Source organism: Gracilinanus agilis, chromosome 3 (assembly GCF_016433145.1).
Source record: "Gracilinanus agilis isolate LMUSP501 chromosome 3, AgileGrace, whole genome shotgun sequence".
NCBI lineage: Eukaryota > Metazoa > Chordata > Mammalia > Didelphimorphia > Didelphidae > Gracilinanus > Gracilinanus agilis.
In genome coordinates this window covers 24,409,125-24,425,903 of record NC_058132.1, presented here as the reverse complement: position 1 = coordinate 24,425,903, position 16,779 = coordinate 24,409,125, and the positions used below count along the sequence as shown (strand labels likewise).

Genomic DNA, 16,779 nt, shown 5'->3' with positions numbered 1-16,779 from the left:
CCCTTCAATGGCAGTGATTCAAGAATCTCCTCCTTGGGGACCCCAGCACCCACATCCTGGAGTCAGAGTTGGATGAAGTTCTTGTTCTGAGCAGGTGCCATGGTGAAGCCAGGAGCCTGAGACTCCCTGAAGTTCTGGACCCGTTCTGGAAAGGGGTAGGAGAAGAAGGGAGTGAAGGACAACCTAGCTTCACCAACTCCCATCATTTCTGAGTCTCTTGACAGATTCCCAGAAAGAACAAATGCCATCTTGAGGATCTGGAAAACCCACCACTGATGACTCAATAGAATAAGAGAAGGCCCTAAAAGAGGGCCTCAACCGCCTCCAAGAAGGCAACTTCATCAAAGAAAGAAAATAGTCTTCAGCAGTAGGGAAACTGAGAGCTTTGCACCTTGCTCAGGAATTAAGTCACTTCTCCTGAAAGAGATAGCTGAGAGGTTAAACAGTTAGTAAGCACCTTCTGTGAGCTAAAGACTGTGCCAAATACTAAAGGATAGACAGGCAAGATGATCCTTGATCCCAAGGAACTCACAATCTAATGAGTGAGACTCCATGCTAGCAACTGTATACAAATAAGACATGCAAGATAAATTAGCAATGTATTTTAACAGAGCTTTCTCAGGCCCCCCAGGTTCAGGGCTGCTCTGGAACATGAGAAAGGGTAGAAACCATCCTTCAGCCCCTTTTCTTTCTCTTGCAGGAGGGAGCAAATCTGTCCTTTGAGCACAGCTAACAGTTCCTGGCCATGGCAGAAAGAGGCACAGACCCAGAATCTCCAAGCTGAACCTCAGAGACATCTAGTCCAACCCATCCCTAACCAAGAATGCCTTCCGCCATGTTCCCAAGTGGTTGTCCTCCAGCCTTTGTATGAAGACCTCCAGAGATAGACAGTCCCTCCTTCCTGATGTTACCCCAGATACTTTGGCACAGTCCAAACTGGGAAGAAGTTTTCCTTACATAGAGATGAAATCTATATCTAACTTCTTTCCCCAGAGTCCCTTTCCTGTGAAACCCCACTTCCAAGATAAGAGGGAGGCTGAGAATGGGGTGGGGTTGGGATGAGAGGCTCCATTAAGGCAGGTAGACTGGCAGGTAGTAAATAAGTTTTTAATTGCTTGCTACTTGCAAAGCTGAGTGCTAAGAGCTGGAATTATAGAGAAACGAAAAAAAGAATAGAGGTAGGAAAGATAAGCATTTACATAGCATTTATTGTGTGCGCTAGGCACTGTCCTAAGTGCTTTCTACAAATATTATCTTATTTGACTCCCATTTTACAGTTGAGGAAACTGAGGCAGGCAGAGGTTAAGTAACTTGCCCAGGATCATATAACTATGAAATATCTGAAGTCTAATCTGAACTCCGATCTTCCTGACTCCAAGTCTAGGGGTTCTATCCACCGCTACAAGCTGCCTCTGAGGAGCTATCCCATTTCTGAAGGTGAATATGTTCTAATGGAAGTGACGCTTTGAAAATATCCAGGCAGGGTTCTTAACCCCACCTTGACCATTTAATTACACCCAGAAGTAAATCTCCGAGAGTGTAGGCCCTCCAACCTTAGTCTCTTGGTTGCTGTGAACCATACCTAGGTGAAGAGTATTTTAACTTGAGTGCCTAGAGGAGGAATTTGGGCTGTGAACCCCCAGGGTGAAAATTAAGAGGCAATCTGAGCCTGGAGACTAGAGCTTCCCAAGCCCAGAAGGCAGTAGCAGCCCAGGAGAGGAACTAAGGTTCAACAAAGCTCAAGAAACCCAATGGATTCACCAAGAAACCCTAAGAGTGATGGTGAGTCTACTTTTAGGGAGAAACATTTTATTATTGAATTTTTCTGCTTTCAGTCTAAGGATGGCCAGACATGAGCTCAGGGAGGGCAAGGTCCTGCTGATCTCTGCTATTCCTAGCAAGGAGGTACTTAATCACTGCATGAGGAATTGACTTGAAAGATATGGAAAAAAAAAAACTTTGAATACTGGCTTCTTTCCAGAGCTGAAGGAACCAATAGATACTCGGGCTCTGAGACTTCTCTACAGGGTCCCCAGGTCTTGAGGGTTCTCTTCCCATCTGGCCTATCAGGAGTCATCATCTCCTATAGGAAATTCTTCTTTGGTCATGGCATCCTTTACTTAGGGATCTGGGAATCACAAATTGTTGACAAAGGACATACACATAGCTAGAGCTGGGGAAGGATATTTGCCAAGACCTTTCAGCAAAGACTCCTCATTAAGTGAGTGCATCTTCCCCTGGTGAAGCCTCAGAGGGAAGTTGGAGCTTCTCCTGATTTCTTGTTCTTACGAAACCTGGAATACCTTACTTCCCTGAGCCAGTCTAAGAACCAAGGACAGTTCCAAAACATTTTAAGGAAATGTATTAACCCGTGTGGGAGGCAAAGTAGAAGAGGATATTTCTTTCTCTGGTCTATCCTTCTGGCCTTTTATCTATTCCTCCTTCCTCAAAAACTGGTCCACATCTGATCTCTTCTCTGCCCCAACTCCTACTGAGCCCCATCTCCAACACTCCACCCTTAATCCCCAAATGCTCTTTGCCAAGAGCTCCTTTCCTCTTTCCTTATCTCCCATCCAACTGAAATTGTTCCCTACTATCTTTCTGCCCTCCAGTTTCTGAAGAGATAGGCAGACCTCCTCACCTTTCTATATGCATCTTTCATCCTATACATTTTTGTCTATTCCAGCAAATTGACCTTATTATCTCTAATCTTCAATCTTCTCTATTCTTCAATCTTTTCCTAATGACTTCTTCCCTGATGCTTACAAATAAGCCCGTGTTTCCCTCATCCTTAGAAAAAAAAACATTCCAGTTGAACCTACCATCCCAGATGCTTATTACTTTTCTTATCTCCTACCCTTATCAGCTAAATTCTTTGAATAGGCTCCTCAACACCTCCACTACCTTTCCTCTTACTCTTCTGAAGCCTATAAAATGTATCTTCTCTTATAACTTAACTGAAACTTGAGTTTCAGTTGTTGATAACTTTGTCTGTTGGTAACTTTTCAATGTTGGCAATGATCTCTTAATTGCCAAATCGAATAGTCTTTTATCATTCCTCATTCTTTTTTATGTGTCTGCAGCATTTGCCATAGTATACTTTAATCTCCTCACATACACTTTTTGGGGGCCCTGGGAAACAAATGTGGTTCTTCTCCTACTTGCCTCACCACTTCTCATCTTTTGCAGAATCTTACTTGATGTTACTACAACTAACCTAGGTTATCCCATAAGGTTCAACCCTGAACCATTTTTTTCTACCTGTACTTTCTCCTTTGGTACTCCAGGGGGCAACTTGAGTATTATAAATATTGCTGTACTCCTTGTTGCTCCAGAATAGTTCTCCATATTTGATCATACAAGTCATGGGGATGTCTCTTCAGGAAAGTTGAACCACAAGAACCTAAAGAGACAGAATGATTCATGGGAAATACTGTGTTTCATATATATTTGGGGGCTCTATCTTTATTCTGTTTTGTCTCTATTATTCATAGATCCATAAATCAATTGATGAAAACATCTATAGGCTAGAGCAGATATCTAATTAAAACAGGTGTTTTATCATTGAGTTTTTCTGCTTTGGGTCTAAGGATGGCTAGGTATGAGCCCCTGGAGGGCAAGGTTCTATGCCAGATCTTGATTGTTCATAGATCTGCAGGAATAGGTCTTTAATCGTTGCATGAGGACTTGACTTGAAAGATTTAGAGACAGGAACTCTGAATACCTTCTCCTTTCAAGAACTGAAGGAACCAGGATATGCCTGGGCTCTGAGACTTCTACAGGGTACCAAACATAATGAATATGGGGAAACATTAGGGCTCAAATTTGATTTGACTTCTGATGATTTTATACATACACACACATAGATATAGATATAGATATAGATATAGATATAGATATAGATATAGATATAGAGAGGAGGAGGATAATAGAGATTTGCCTACCCAAAATCACCCAATAAGTGAGAACTGTTATTTATTTACTTTTTTGCCTAGAAAAGACACAAACATTACTCACTTTCTCATATACAAAATAATAAAAAAATACCTAAGTACCTTCATCACAAAGCTGTTATGATTAAAATGTGTTGGATGGAGATTTGGAAAAACTTAAATATTCATAAATTTGTCCCATAAATTGTCCCATTATTATGATGAAGTAGGATCGATAGGTTAGCTCTGAAAAGAAGCATATTAAGAGATTTTCGTTTAATGATGTTATTTTGCATACAAGAAAACTTAAGCCAAGAGAGATCAAGTGATTTACCCAAGGTAACAGAGGTAGGTAATAATAATAGGTCTGAGATTTGAACCCAGTCCTTCTGATTCCAAATCCAAGTGACTTTCTCTTATATATTGCTGCCTTCTCATAGTGATGTTGGACTCTTAGTCTTGAAGTGATGAAGAATTAGGTGCTGATACCAGGTGGTATTCCCTGATCCTTACTCTTCTTTGGATATTTTCTCTTCTCATCTTTTGTGCTTAAGTATTTTTTTTACCTCTTATACCAAGGTAATTATCTTTTTCTAATATATTGTTCTGTATACCTGCTCTTCCAGTCTTCCTCAGTAGTTTATCCTTACTCTCTATGTTCATTTTATGCATAGGGAATCCTCCTCTTATGTCTTTAGTTGTTTTTTCACTATTCCTGCTTGGCTTTGACCATTTTCTCCACAGACATCAGGACAAATGTGAGACTGGTCAACATCATGTGCTTCCTTTATGTCAGCAATATCTACAGCTGTTTGCATCAACTCATTCCCCAGTTTCATTTCTCCAAGCTCAGAGAAATGGGGACATTCACCTTTTATATTAATTTTTTTTCCAGATATGGAGTTGAGGAATGAGACCACAGAGTCAACTCCAAAAGAAAACATTACAGGAGAAGAATCATCCCATGGGGTAAAAGTAGAAAGACTCATATGGGCTGATCTTGGCTATTCTACTTTTAGGGAAATTGGGAAAAGTGAGAGTCAGAAAAAAAGGCAGCAGGTGAAGCTGGGAAGTAATGTGAGAAAAATCACCAAACACCAGCAGATTCAGGCTGGAGACAACTGTTATAAATACAATGAGTGTGGTAAAACCTTTGGTCAACTCTCAAACCTTGTGGACCATAAGAAGATTCCTAGTGGAGAGAAGCCTTTTAAATGTACTGAATGTGAGAGAGCATTCACTTGCATCTCAAGACTTAATCGACATCAGAAGATTCATACAGGAGAGAAGCCTTACAAATGCAACGAATGTGGGAAAACGTTCATTCAGAGCTCAAATCTTATCCGACATCAGATGGTTCATACTGGAGAGAAGCTTTTTAAATGTAACAAATGTGGGAAATCTTTCACACGCAATTCAAGACTTATTCGACATCAGAAAATTCATATTGAAGAGAAGCCTTACATATGTGATGAGTGTGGGAAAGCCTTCATTCAAAGCTCAAATCTTACTCGACATCAGAAGATTCATACTGGAGAGAAGCCTTACAAATGTAATGAATGTGGGAAAATATTCACTCGCAAGTCAAGACTTATCAGACATCAGAAGATTCATACTGGGGAGAAGCCTTACAAATGTAATGAATGTGGAAAAACTTTCATTCAAAGCTCAAATCTTATTCGACATCAGGTGATTCATACTGGAGAGAAACCTTATACATGTAGTGAATGTGGGAAAGCCTTCATTCAGAGTTCAAAGCTTGTTAGGCATAAGATGGTTCATACACGGGAAAAGCATCATAAATGGAACAAATGTGGGAAAGCCTTCATTCAGAGCTCAAACCGCATTATGCATCAGATGATTCATATGGGAGAAACGCCTTATAAATGTAGTGAATTTGGGAAAGCCTTCAGTCAGTGTTCAAACCTTACAGAACACAAGAAGATCCCTACTGGGGAGAAACATTTTAAATGTAGTGAATGTGAAAGAGCTTTCACTTGCATCTCAAGACTTAATCGACATCAGAAGATTCATACGGGAGAGAAGCCTTATAAATGTAATGAATGTGGGAAAACTTTCAATCAGAGTTCAAATCTTATTCGACACCAGATGATTCATACTGGAGAGAAGCTTTATAAATGTAATGAATGTGGGAAAGCCTTCACTCGTAAGTCAAGACTTATTCGACATCAGAAGAATCATACTGGAGAGAAACCTTACAAATGTGATGAGTGTGGGAAAACCTTCATTCAGAGTTCAAATCTGATTCGACACCAGATGATTCATATTGGAGAAAAGCCTTATAAGTGTAATGAATGTGGGAAAGCATTCATTAGAAAGTCTCACTTGATCCTACATCAGAGAACACATATTAGAGAGAAGCCTCATAAGTGTAGTGATTGTGGGAAAGCCTTCATTCAAAGCTCAGATCTTGATAGGCACCAGAGAATTCATACTGGAGAGACACCTTATAAATGTAGTGAATGTGGGAAACCTTTCTTCACAAACTCATCCCTGGTTCGGCACCAACGGATTCATACTGGAGAGAAATCTTAGGATGCAATTAATATAGCAAAGCATTCACATAACTCTTACATGTTTTTTGAAAACATTCCTTCAGAAAGGAATGAATGTGGCAAAGCATTCCTTCAGAAATAAAGTCTTATTCAGAGGATTCATATTGGAGAGTATAGTTACCAAATTTCTAGCAGATATTAATTTTGGGGATTTCAGAATGAGAAATCTGAGTACTTGGGAATTCGTGGAATCATAAGTTATTTGGTATTTTTCCATAATATTTCATAACAAGTGATCATAATAATAAGTAGTGAATATTTTTCTTTGAGTTATAAAAAATCAATTTAATAAATTACATTGATTATTATATATCAATATATTGGGACCATGACTTAAAATATCTGGCAATGAGATGATTGATTTCATTTATCTGTCTTAAGGGATGTTCAACATTCTTCATTCTCTTCATTATTATGAATGAAACTGCTTCGTAAATAAGAAATGTTAAATTTAGTATTTATAAAAGATCTGTGGCTTATATTTAAACCCTAGATAATGTCAGTGAACATAACTGGGGTACTCTTTGGATAGTGTAGCATTCTGATCTCCTACTAAGAAGAACTACCCAGATGTATATCATGTATCAAAATTGCCAATTTAAAGACTCATTTTTCACTTCCAAAACTTATTTCTTGGAACTCCACTTGTAATATTTGTATAAAGTATACTATAGATATAAAATTATTCATTTTAATTCTACTTTCAAGATTGACTCACTACTAGCAGCACACCAAACCCTGAACACACATTTTAACATGGCAAGAGTTATAAACAAGACTGAATTACCAAATCATGAGAGCTTCGTCCCTGTATATGTGTTCCTGTCCCAGTTCCCAGAGAAGTCTACATTAACATTCAGTCATTGGATTCCTTAGAACCAGTGATGCTGCTATGATGATTGTTAACCTTTAATTCTTGAAGGAGACTTACCATACTTTCTCCCTAAATTCTCAAGAGATTTTTCTTGAAATTCAGAAAAAAACCCCACCATAAATTTCCCCAGAAATGCCTGGAAGGAATTCCTGCACAGAAATATTACTGGAGAGATACTATATAAAGAATTTTAAAAATAATTCACTCAGAACACAAGATTTATTTGACATCCAAGGATTCACAGGAAAGAGAAATTTATAATAAACTATATTTGGGAAAAGTTTCGGTCTCAGCTCGTAACTGTAATGATCCATACTGTAGATATGTTTTATAAATAAAATGAATGTGGGAAAGTGTCTGGTCAAGACTTAGATCTTATAAAGCACTGGAATGTAAAGTTTAATTGGAATGCAGCCACATCAATCCATTTATTTATTGTTTATAGCTGCATTTTCTCTAGGATAGCAAAATTGAGTAGTTGTGACAGACTGTATATGGCTTTCCCACAGCTGTGCAGTGCATCAGAAATCTGAGTGACATAGTTATAATTCAACAGTGCTTTGAGTGCCATAGATATCACTGTATTGTGATTTTTTCTTATTATCAGTGTGAACCCATCATATCAAAACAAGAAAAGAAGAAAAAAAAAAGAAAAGTTGTATTATAATTTTTTGAGCTCAGAGCCAAGACTAAAATTTTTTGTACAAAAAGAACTTCCCTCAACTACTGTTATGAAAAGGCTTTAGAAAAGAGCCTTTGGTACAGGCTTGAAAATGTTTCCTAATGATTTCAACCTAAAATTATAAGGTGAAATGGTTCTTGGATGTGAAACATACTGTGATAAAGTCAATTCAATGATAATGTCTGCATCTTAAATAATGTCAAGTTGCTTCATATACCCTCCTTTCTGCCAAAATTTTAAAACAAAAAGATCTCCATTCCCATGCAAAGTTGAAGCAGATGTATTTTTGAGCTCAAACTACAGTTCCAGAAGTGTTTTTTCAGATCTTGATGTAAGTATAAAAGAAATTACCCATTTCAAAATCTATTTATTTAACTGGACAATAGAGCTTCTACCTGCCCTTCAATTAGAAGTGATTTATCTGCAAAGAAATTACTAATACTAAAAGGCAAATATCAAGAGAACAATCTAATAGAATTCTACAAAGCCCTTCCAAGCAGTGTTTAAGTTCAATTAAAATCATATGCTTGTGGACTGATATCAGTGTTTGGTAGCACCTGTATGTATGAAAGGACATTTTAAAAGATAAAATTCACAGTCTCATAATAGATTGGTATTAACAGAAGAACATTTGAAATTGATTTTGAGCCCTATTAAGAAAAATATTATACCAGAAAAATTCAAACCTTATTAGTAGACCTACAAAAAATTGTACTCATTATTACATTTTTAATTTCATCAATAAAAACTTGTGGAAACTGTTTTCTCTCTTGTTATTTAAGTACTTACATAAACCTTGATTTTGTCTTTTGATCTACAAAATCAAAAATATTTACTATCCAATCCTTGACAAAAAATTTTGCTGACTCCTTCTATAGAGAATTCATAGAAGTATTAAAAAAAAGCCAATAAGCTTTCTCAGACAGTTCAAATTTTATTCAAACTCAGAGTATTAATAGTGAGAAAACCAAGCCATGTCTAATTTAGTTGATGTCACAGGATCCTAGAACTGGAAGGGACCTTAGAAATTATTGTTTAGCCTCATGTTATAAAGAAGGAAACAGAATGAGAGAGATTAATTGACCTTCCCCAGATTATAGCATGTGAATCAGAGTTTGAACTCAGATCTTATTGAGTCAACTCCAGTGTTCAACTACTGTACTAACTAGCTGTTCAGGTATTTGTGTTTGCATTAAATGTTTCTTATAACATTGATTTTTAAATTCTTTTTGAGCTATTTTATAACTATTCATTGAATATTAGGATTTAAACCATTCATATTTATTGATTTAATTTATACATTTGATTTGGCTTTTGACATTTTCTTATTTATCATAGTACTTGGAAAAAGTGAAATCAGTCTTCCATGTAATCCAAAAGTCCTTTGTCTGATAAAAATATTTTATCATTCCATTTCTCTCATTACCTGAAGACCCCAAGACCTTCTTGTATATCCTCATTCTGACTTTCCATTCTTCCACCATCTTCCTTATGTATTAGCTATGCTCCTTAGTCTCCTTAGTCATTACACCTTGTTGGAAACATTTGGTTCTTTTCTTGAATCCCTTGCCCTACCCCATCCTTGATCAATCATCATTTGCACTCCAATTAAACCGTTTTAGTTCTTGCATGAACTCAGCATTGCATCTCCACCCTACTTGTATTTGATACTCCCTAAAATATCCTCACCTCCTAGTTTTTCAGTTTATCCACTTTCTGGAACTAAGTCCTCTATATCACTTGAGCTATACACAGAGATGGTCATACCTTTGATCTTGTGTGTTCTGCCTTTGTGTTTGTGAACTCTGAAGTTCCTTTTTCTCTTCCCAGTCTATTGTCATTCCACCACTCTCTCTGCCTTGTAATCCCAAACCCTTTTCTTAATTCTCACGGCCAATCTCTCCATCCCCGAATTCTTTCCCAGGCCATTATCCCTGCCCTGGCCATACTCTCCTCGACTTCTCATTGTGATCCCTTGGCAAATCAGCTCAACTCATCATTATCCTCTTCTCTCAAGCCCCTTTATCCTATATATAGGATATCCTTATATCCTATCTCTCAAGCTTCTTTATCCTATTGCCAATGGAGCCTGCTAAGCTCCACCTATGGATTAGCTCCAACATCTGCCATCTTCATGCCTACCCATGTACTGCTGAATGAAACTGGAGCACGTCTCCTACAAATGTGTGTGACACAAATCTCAACTGAGCCCAAACTGTAGCAAGATGATTGTTTTACACTTTCCTAATTGGCTCACCACCTCACTTTCCACAGCACCTTTTCCAAGTCTTTTCTTTCTTCCAGCCTCCAATGGCTCTCCCTCTCCCCTTCCCCGTCAGCAAAGAATCTTGTCTCGTTTCATTTTTTTTAAAATTAAGTCCATTTGCCACGAGCTCTCTCTTATTCCTCTTCTTCATTTCATTTCACTCAGATGTCACTATTTCCTTTCACTCCTGTCTCACACAAGGAGTTGGCCCTTCTCCTTGCCAAGGCTAATTCCTGTCATGCACAAACGATCCCATTCCATCCTATCTTCTCCAGAAGATTGCTCCTTCTATCATTTTTACCTTCATCTATCTTCTGGGGGCCATCAGTGGGTTCTTGTAATTGGTACTTTGTTTTCTGTATTTGGAAGTTTTAGGCAATTTCTTGGATTACTTCTGACATTATTGCCTTTCAGGATTCTTTGCCTTGCAATGTTCTGCTGGGAAACCTAGAATTTTTTCCAATTGTATATAAAAAATGTTTTTAACATTTCATCTTCTAAAATTTTGAGTTTCAAATTCATTCCTTCCCTCCCTTTCCTCTGGCCTTGTTGGGAAGGTAAGCAATTTTATATAGATAATGCACGTAGAGTCATGTAAAACATATTTCCATATTAGTCATGTTGTGAAAGAAAATAAAGACCAAAAAACCTCAGGAAAATTAAGAAAGCTTTAAGGTGGTAGCTAGGTGGCTCAAAGGATTGAGAGCCAGACCCAGAGATGGGAAATCCTAAGTTAAAATTTGGCCTCAGACACTCCCCAGCTGCGTGACCCTGGGCAAGTCACTTAACTCCCATTGTCAAAGCTCTGACCATTCTTCTGCCTTGGAACCAATACGCAGTATTGATTCTAAGATGGAAGGTAAGGGTTTAAAAAAATAAAATAAAGCTTTAAAAAGTATATTTAGATCTGCATTCAGACTCCACCAGTTCTTTCTCTGGAGGTTTTTATAATTGATAAACCCCTTCGAATTGTCTTGGATCTTTGTATTGTGGAGAATAGCTAAATCTTTCACAGTTGATCATCATTCACAATATGGCCGTTACTGTGAACCATGTTCTGGTACTGCTCACTTCACTTTGCATCAAATATAGGTCTTCCCTGGTTTTTCTTAGAGCATCCTCATCATTTCCTATCCATTTCCAATCCTCCATCACAATCATATACTATAACTTCTTCAGCCATTCCCAACTGATGGGCATGTCCTCAATTTCCAATTCTTTATCACAACAAAAAGAGCTTCTATAGATATTTTTGTACATATAGGGTCCTTTTATTTAAAAAAATCTTTGGAATACAGACCTAGTCGTGCTATTGTTGGGTCAAGGAGTATGCATACTTTTATAGCCTTTGGGGCATAGTTCCAAATGGTTCTCCAGAATGAAATCTCAGATATTTAAGTGGTTTCTATCCATTGTGCCTAAAAGAACATTATGTTTTACCTGTGTGAATATCATGGATTTTTTGTTTGTTTGTTTTAGACAACTCTTCCCTTCCCTCTTAGAATCAAGACTATGTATTGGTTCCAAGGAAGAAGGGAGTAAAGGCTAGGCAATGGGGGCATAGTGACTTATCTAGGGTTACAGAGAAAGGAAGTGTCTCAGGTCAGATTTGAACCCAGGACCTCTCATCTCTAGGCTTGACTTTTTATCCCCTGAACCACCTAGCTGACCCTCACCATGTATTCTTTTAATGTTTTTGCTTCTCTTTTTCTGATATTTTTCTTCCCTTCTATCTATTTGCATTTCCACTTTCTTTGGTGAGATTTTCCATCATGGATTGAATTTGTGTGTGTGTGTGTGTGTGTGTGTGTGTGTGTGTGTGTGTGTGTGCCAGGATGCTTTTGGAAGTTAAATACATCCAATAGCTCTGACCCTTCCACCAGCCTCCATGCACTTTGTCAGCAAGCATTGCATCATTGCTTAATATGTGACACGTTCTGGTGCTAATCCCTGGGGATACCATAAAACATAAATGATAGTCCTACTGTCTCATGGGGAGACAGTGTGGAAATGAACCCAATATGGACAAGTATAGGGAGGCTAAAGAAAGGCAACGTGAGAGGGGAAAGCCTTGGGAGCCAGAAGAAACATAAAGGGTTTCCACCAGAAGGTAGGCTTGGAACTGAGTAGATAGAAGGGAGATTCTGAGGCTAGCAGGAAGGTGGATAACCCTGAGGTCTCCAAGAGATTATTTCTGGTCTCAGTGAGAGAAAGTTGAAGGACAAAGATTGAGATGGTGGGGAACATGGAGTAAAGAGGCTGGGAGTCAACCCCAAGGAAGGAGAGTAACAAGTCAAGGCAAATAAGAAATGGAAGAAAGGAAACAAGTTGGTAAGAAAAGCAAAATGGGAGTCCATGGAAAAGAGGGGGAAAGAGGGAGAAGTGGAAGGAGAGAGACAGAAATGGAGGCAGAGAGATAGTGATGTGGTCAGAGAAACCAACAGAGAGAGAAGGAGGGAAAAGGAAGGAGAGTAAATGAAGGGGAAACTGAGATCACTAATATAATGATTCTAGAGCGAGCATGGGGGGTCTGTAAGAGCCCAAGGGTCTACTCCAGAGAAAACAAGGCATTTACTATGGGTCCAATCCCCCTAGGATCTGGTTATCTCAAAGATGGCAGCTTCTTATTTTAAGGAAGATAGCCCTCTTGTTAGAGAGATATATTTCCCTCAAGCGTTCAAAGCCAAGTCAGATGGGGAGAACCATGCTGTAGCTAGGATTGGGACCCAAGTGGAATAGCTGGCACCTACCTGGGTCCTGAGCCATCTCCAGAGCTTGGGTGCGAGGTCATGAGACCCCCAGATTGATTCCAGCCCTTCACCAAATGCCCTACCATCATAGCCCACATCAGCATCATCAACATCCTGACCTCTATGGACACCCTGTAAGAAGAGTTCATAAAAGGGCGTGCTCAGGCCAGAAGTCTTCTAATCATTCCACCAGTCTGACCTCAGGACCTCAGCCTGCTCCAACACCTCTGCCCGGCATGGACTCCAGCCCTGTGGGCTCCTGCACTTCCAGAACTTACTAGGGTCCTCTCTTCAATCCCCCTCAACCTCAACTTTCACTGCATTTTTGCCCCAGCATATATAAAATCAAAGCTTCAAACACGCTGGAAGATAGCACAAACATCCTTCCTTATTGGTCTTCTCACCATACCAAAAGGAGTCAGCTCAGATGCCAAAGTCTTGGAGAGGGGAATGAGAGGGTGGCGGATTCATGTTCTCCAACTCCAAATTCTTCCTGGAATCTTGCATCCCTGGAGGTCAAACTTCTATAGCCTTTCCCCCTCTGCTTTTAAAAATGTTTTGATTTGAAGAAACCAATCATTTCATTGATTTCTTCTTCTAAATCAATTTTATTTTCATGTTGATAAATAATTGCTTTATTTGTTTATTTTTTGATAAACAAATACCTTTTTATAAATAAATAAAATACATAAATAGAATTGTATTTTAAATTCTAAATTCTAAATATAATTATAATAGAAATATAAACAAAATTTATTTAATGATTTATAAAATAATTCATTTTTATAAATACATTTCCTTTTCCCTTTTGATCTGTCTCACTTATTATCCTTGTCCCCACTGAACAAAACAAAACAACCTTCCCCCCAAAGTAAAATCCAAGCCGTCATCACAAACATCCAGGGACCAGAATGAGTACAATCTTTGTCCTCTCTTTTCATCTTAAACTCATCATCTCTCAGGCTGGAGGTGAATCCCTTGGATTCCTGATTTATCATTGCATGGATGGATCAGAATCATGAAGACTTTTCAAGTTGTTTTTCTTCTCTCGGGTGTGTATTGATGGTGCCCAATTCTAAGGAGCTCCCTCTGTAGATCAGTCCCATGATTGTGTGAACAGTTCCTTCTACCAACAGACCCATGAACACCTTAGGAGGTCTGGCCACTTGTTTGATGTATATGTTGCTCTCTTGCCTCGCCTTTCTTTGTGTCTAGCTTTCTCATCATCAGTATCCTGCCTTGGGAACTCAGTTCTTAGATAAAACAGGCTGTCTCCATTTTCCTAGCAATGTAACCTGTTCTTTGATTTCAAGGATTGTCTCAGTGCAGAATGGAGTCACTTTGGGAATCGTTCCTCCCTCATTGTCCCCAGAACATTCATTCATTCATCAGAATGGTGAGATCTTAGCAGCACCTCAAGGAGTGCCACCCACTAATAGAATCATTATCACGTGAAAATCTTGGAGTTCTACAAAGATTTTTTCCTTCTCTTTCAGGGCAATAGCTTTCTTTTGAGTCATCTTGATCACTTCTGGAGTGCACAGATTTTTGAACGAGGAGAGGAAGCATCTCTCCCAGGTGTGGCTCACAACTACTCTGGAATGGGTTCATTCATTGTTAGATTCTTTTTTTAATTCAAGGGTTGTTTTTGTTGTCCAGTCATATCTGACTCTTTGTGTCCCTATTTGGGGTTTTCTTGGCAAAGATACTAGAGGGCTTTGGCATTTCCCTCTCCGGCCCATTGTACAGATGGGGAAACTGAGGCAAATACAGTTAAGTGATTTGCCCAAGTCAAACTAGCCTCATAAGTATCTGAAGCCAGATCTGAACTAAGGAAGATGAGTCTTCCTGCTGCCTTCAAACCCAATGCTCTATCCATTGCCCCAACAACAGCACTGGGATGGGGGGAGATAGGGTGAACACTTTCAGATTCTTTTTTTTTCTTAATTCAAAGGTAGGAATAATTGAAAGCCTCTTCAGGGACTCTTCTTTCCTTGCCCAAAGACTTCCTCCTCTCTTCTCCACATAAGGAAAAGATAGAAACCATCCTTATTTTGCTAAGGTTCCTTGAGTAGGTGAAAAAGAACTTTTGATTAATGAAAGCATCACAACCGCGTCTGACCTGAAGAGCTCCTTGAATCAGCCAGAGACATTGTGCTAGAGACAGCGTCACACACTAAACATTTTTTCTAAAAGGGAAAAATTATTTTGAAATGAAATGAGAAGGCGAAATTCTGAGTCTGGACTTGAAAGGATGAAGCAAGCTTGGAACAAAGGAAGAAATGGATCGCTGCTGGAAAGGGAGAGAGCTTTGGCTCTCCAGGCTTCTCAGAGAGGACAGTCCAGGCGAGCTCTCTTGATACTTCTCTATCCATGGCCTGGTGCCTTTCTATCCACATTTGTTGTCCTTCAGTCCTTTCAGTCATATTCAATTCATTGTGACCCCATCTGGGGTTTTCTTAGTGTAGGTACTGGAGTAGTTTGCCATTTCCTTCTCCTGCTCATTTTTTCAGAGAAAGAAATTGGGGCGAAGAAGGGGTTCAGTGACTTGTCCAAGGTCAAACAGCTAACCAGTTTGTGAAGCCAGATTTAAAATTAGGTTTCCCTGACTCCAGAAACTGGTGCTCTATCCACTGTGCCACCTCGCTGCCTCTCTGTCCCTACAGGATAATATAGTTTGATGTTTTACTATACAGATGTTTCCAGTAAAATGCATCTTGCCTCAGTCACGGAGGCTAGAGATTTACTGGAGATAGATGTAAATGTGAGGATAGGCAGACAAAGACTCACTTTTGCCATAATGTTGGGATTTTCTTTTGATAACTGGGAGTTCAGAGCGACTGTTAACTTTACTCAGAACTGTTGTTCCTACAGAACTCTTCCTCTAAAAGAAACTCCCTAAAACCCAACAGAAAGGAGTCCATTGGAACCCAGAAGCCTCCCCCTCTAAACTTACAAAAAGATCACGTTATCCATATAAGGTCTGGATATGGTGATTTATGGTTAGAATAGTGGTAAGAGCAGATTTCACCTCTAGGCTAGGAAAAAATTTCTCATGATTAGAGCTGTCCCCAAGTGCAGAAAGATAGCCTAAGGAGGAGGAAAATCTTACTTGCTGGAAGTCTTTAAGAAATCTGAATGGGGGGTAGGAGGAAGCTGGGTGACTCAGTGGATGGAGAGCCAGGCCTATATGGTCTCAGACACTTCTCAGCTGGATGGCCCTGGGCAAGTCACTTGATCTCTATGCCTAACCTTTACCGCTCTTCTGCCTTAGAACCAATACACAGTATTGATTCTAAGATGGAAGATCAAGATTTTTTTTTTTAAGATTTAAATATTTTTTTTTTTTAGAAAAATTTTCCATGGTTACATGATTCTTGCTTTTACTTTCCCCTTCACCCGCCCCCCCCCCCCATATCCAACACACATTTCCACTGGTTATAACATGTGTTATCCATCGAGTTTTATTTCCATATTATTGATAGTTGCATTGGTGTGGTCGTTTCGAGTCTACATCCCCAACCATGTCCGCATCAACCCATGTGTTCAAGCGGTTGTTTTTCTTCTGTGTTTCCACTCCTGTAGTTCTTCCTCTGAATGTGGGTAGCATTCTTTCCCATAAATCCCTCAGAGTTGTCCGACATCATTGCATTGCTGCTGGTACAGAAGTCCATTGCATTTTATTTTACCACAGTGTAT

General features: G+C 39.0%; 1 protein-coding gene across 1 annotated transcript in view; it reads left to right on the top strand.

Annotated features, from left to right (window-relative positions):
- The window catches only part of LOC123240865 (zinc finger protein 271-like), a 45,221-nt gene that overhangs the window by 14,653 nt on the left and 13,789 nt on the right, over positions 1-16,779 (top strand). The window contains exons 3-4 of the mRNA XM_044668578.1: positions 4,677-4,764; positions 4,952-6,477. Coding sequence (XP_044524513.1) covers positions 4,677-4,764; positions 4,952-6,477 — 1,614 coding nt within the window. The remainder of the gene's footprint in view (positions 1-4,676; positions 4,765-4,951; positions 6,478-16,779) is intronic.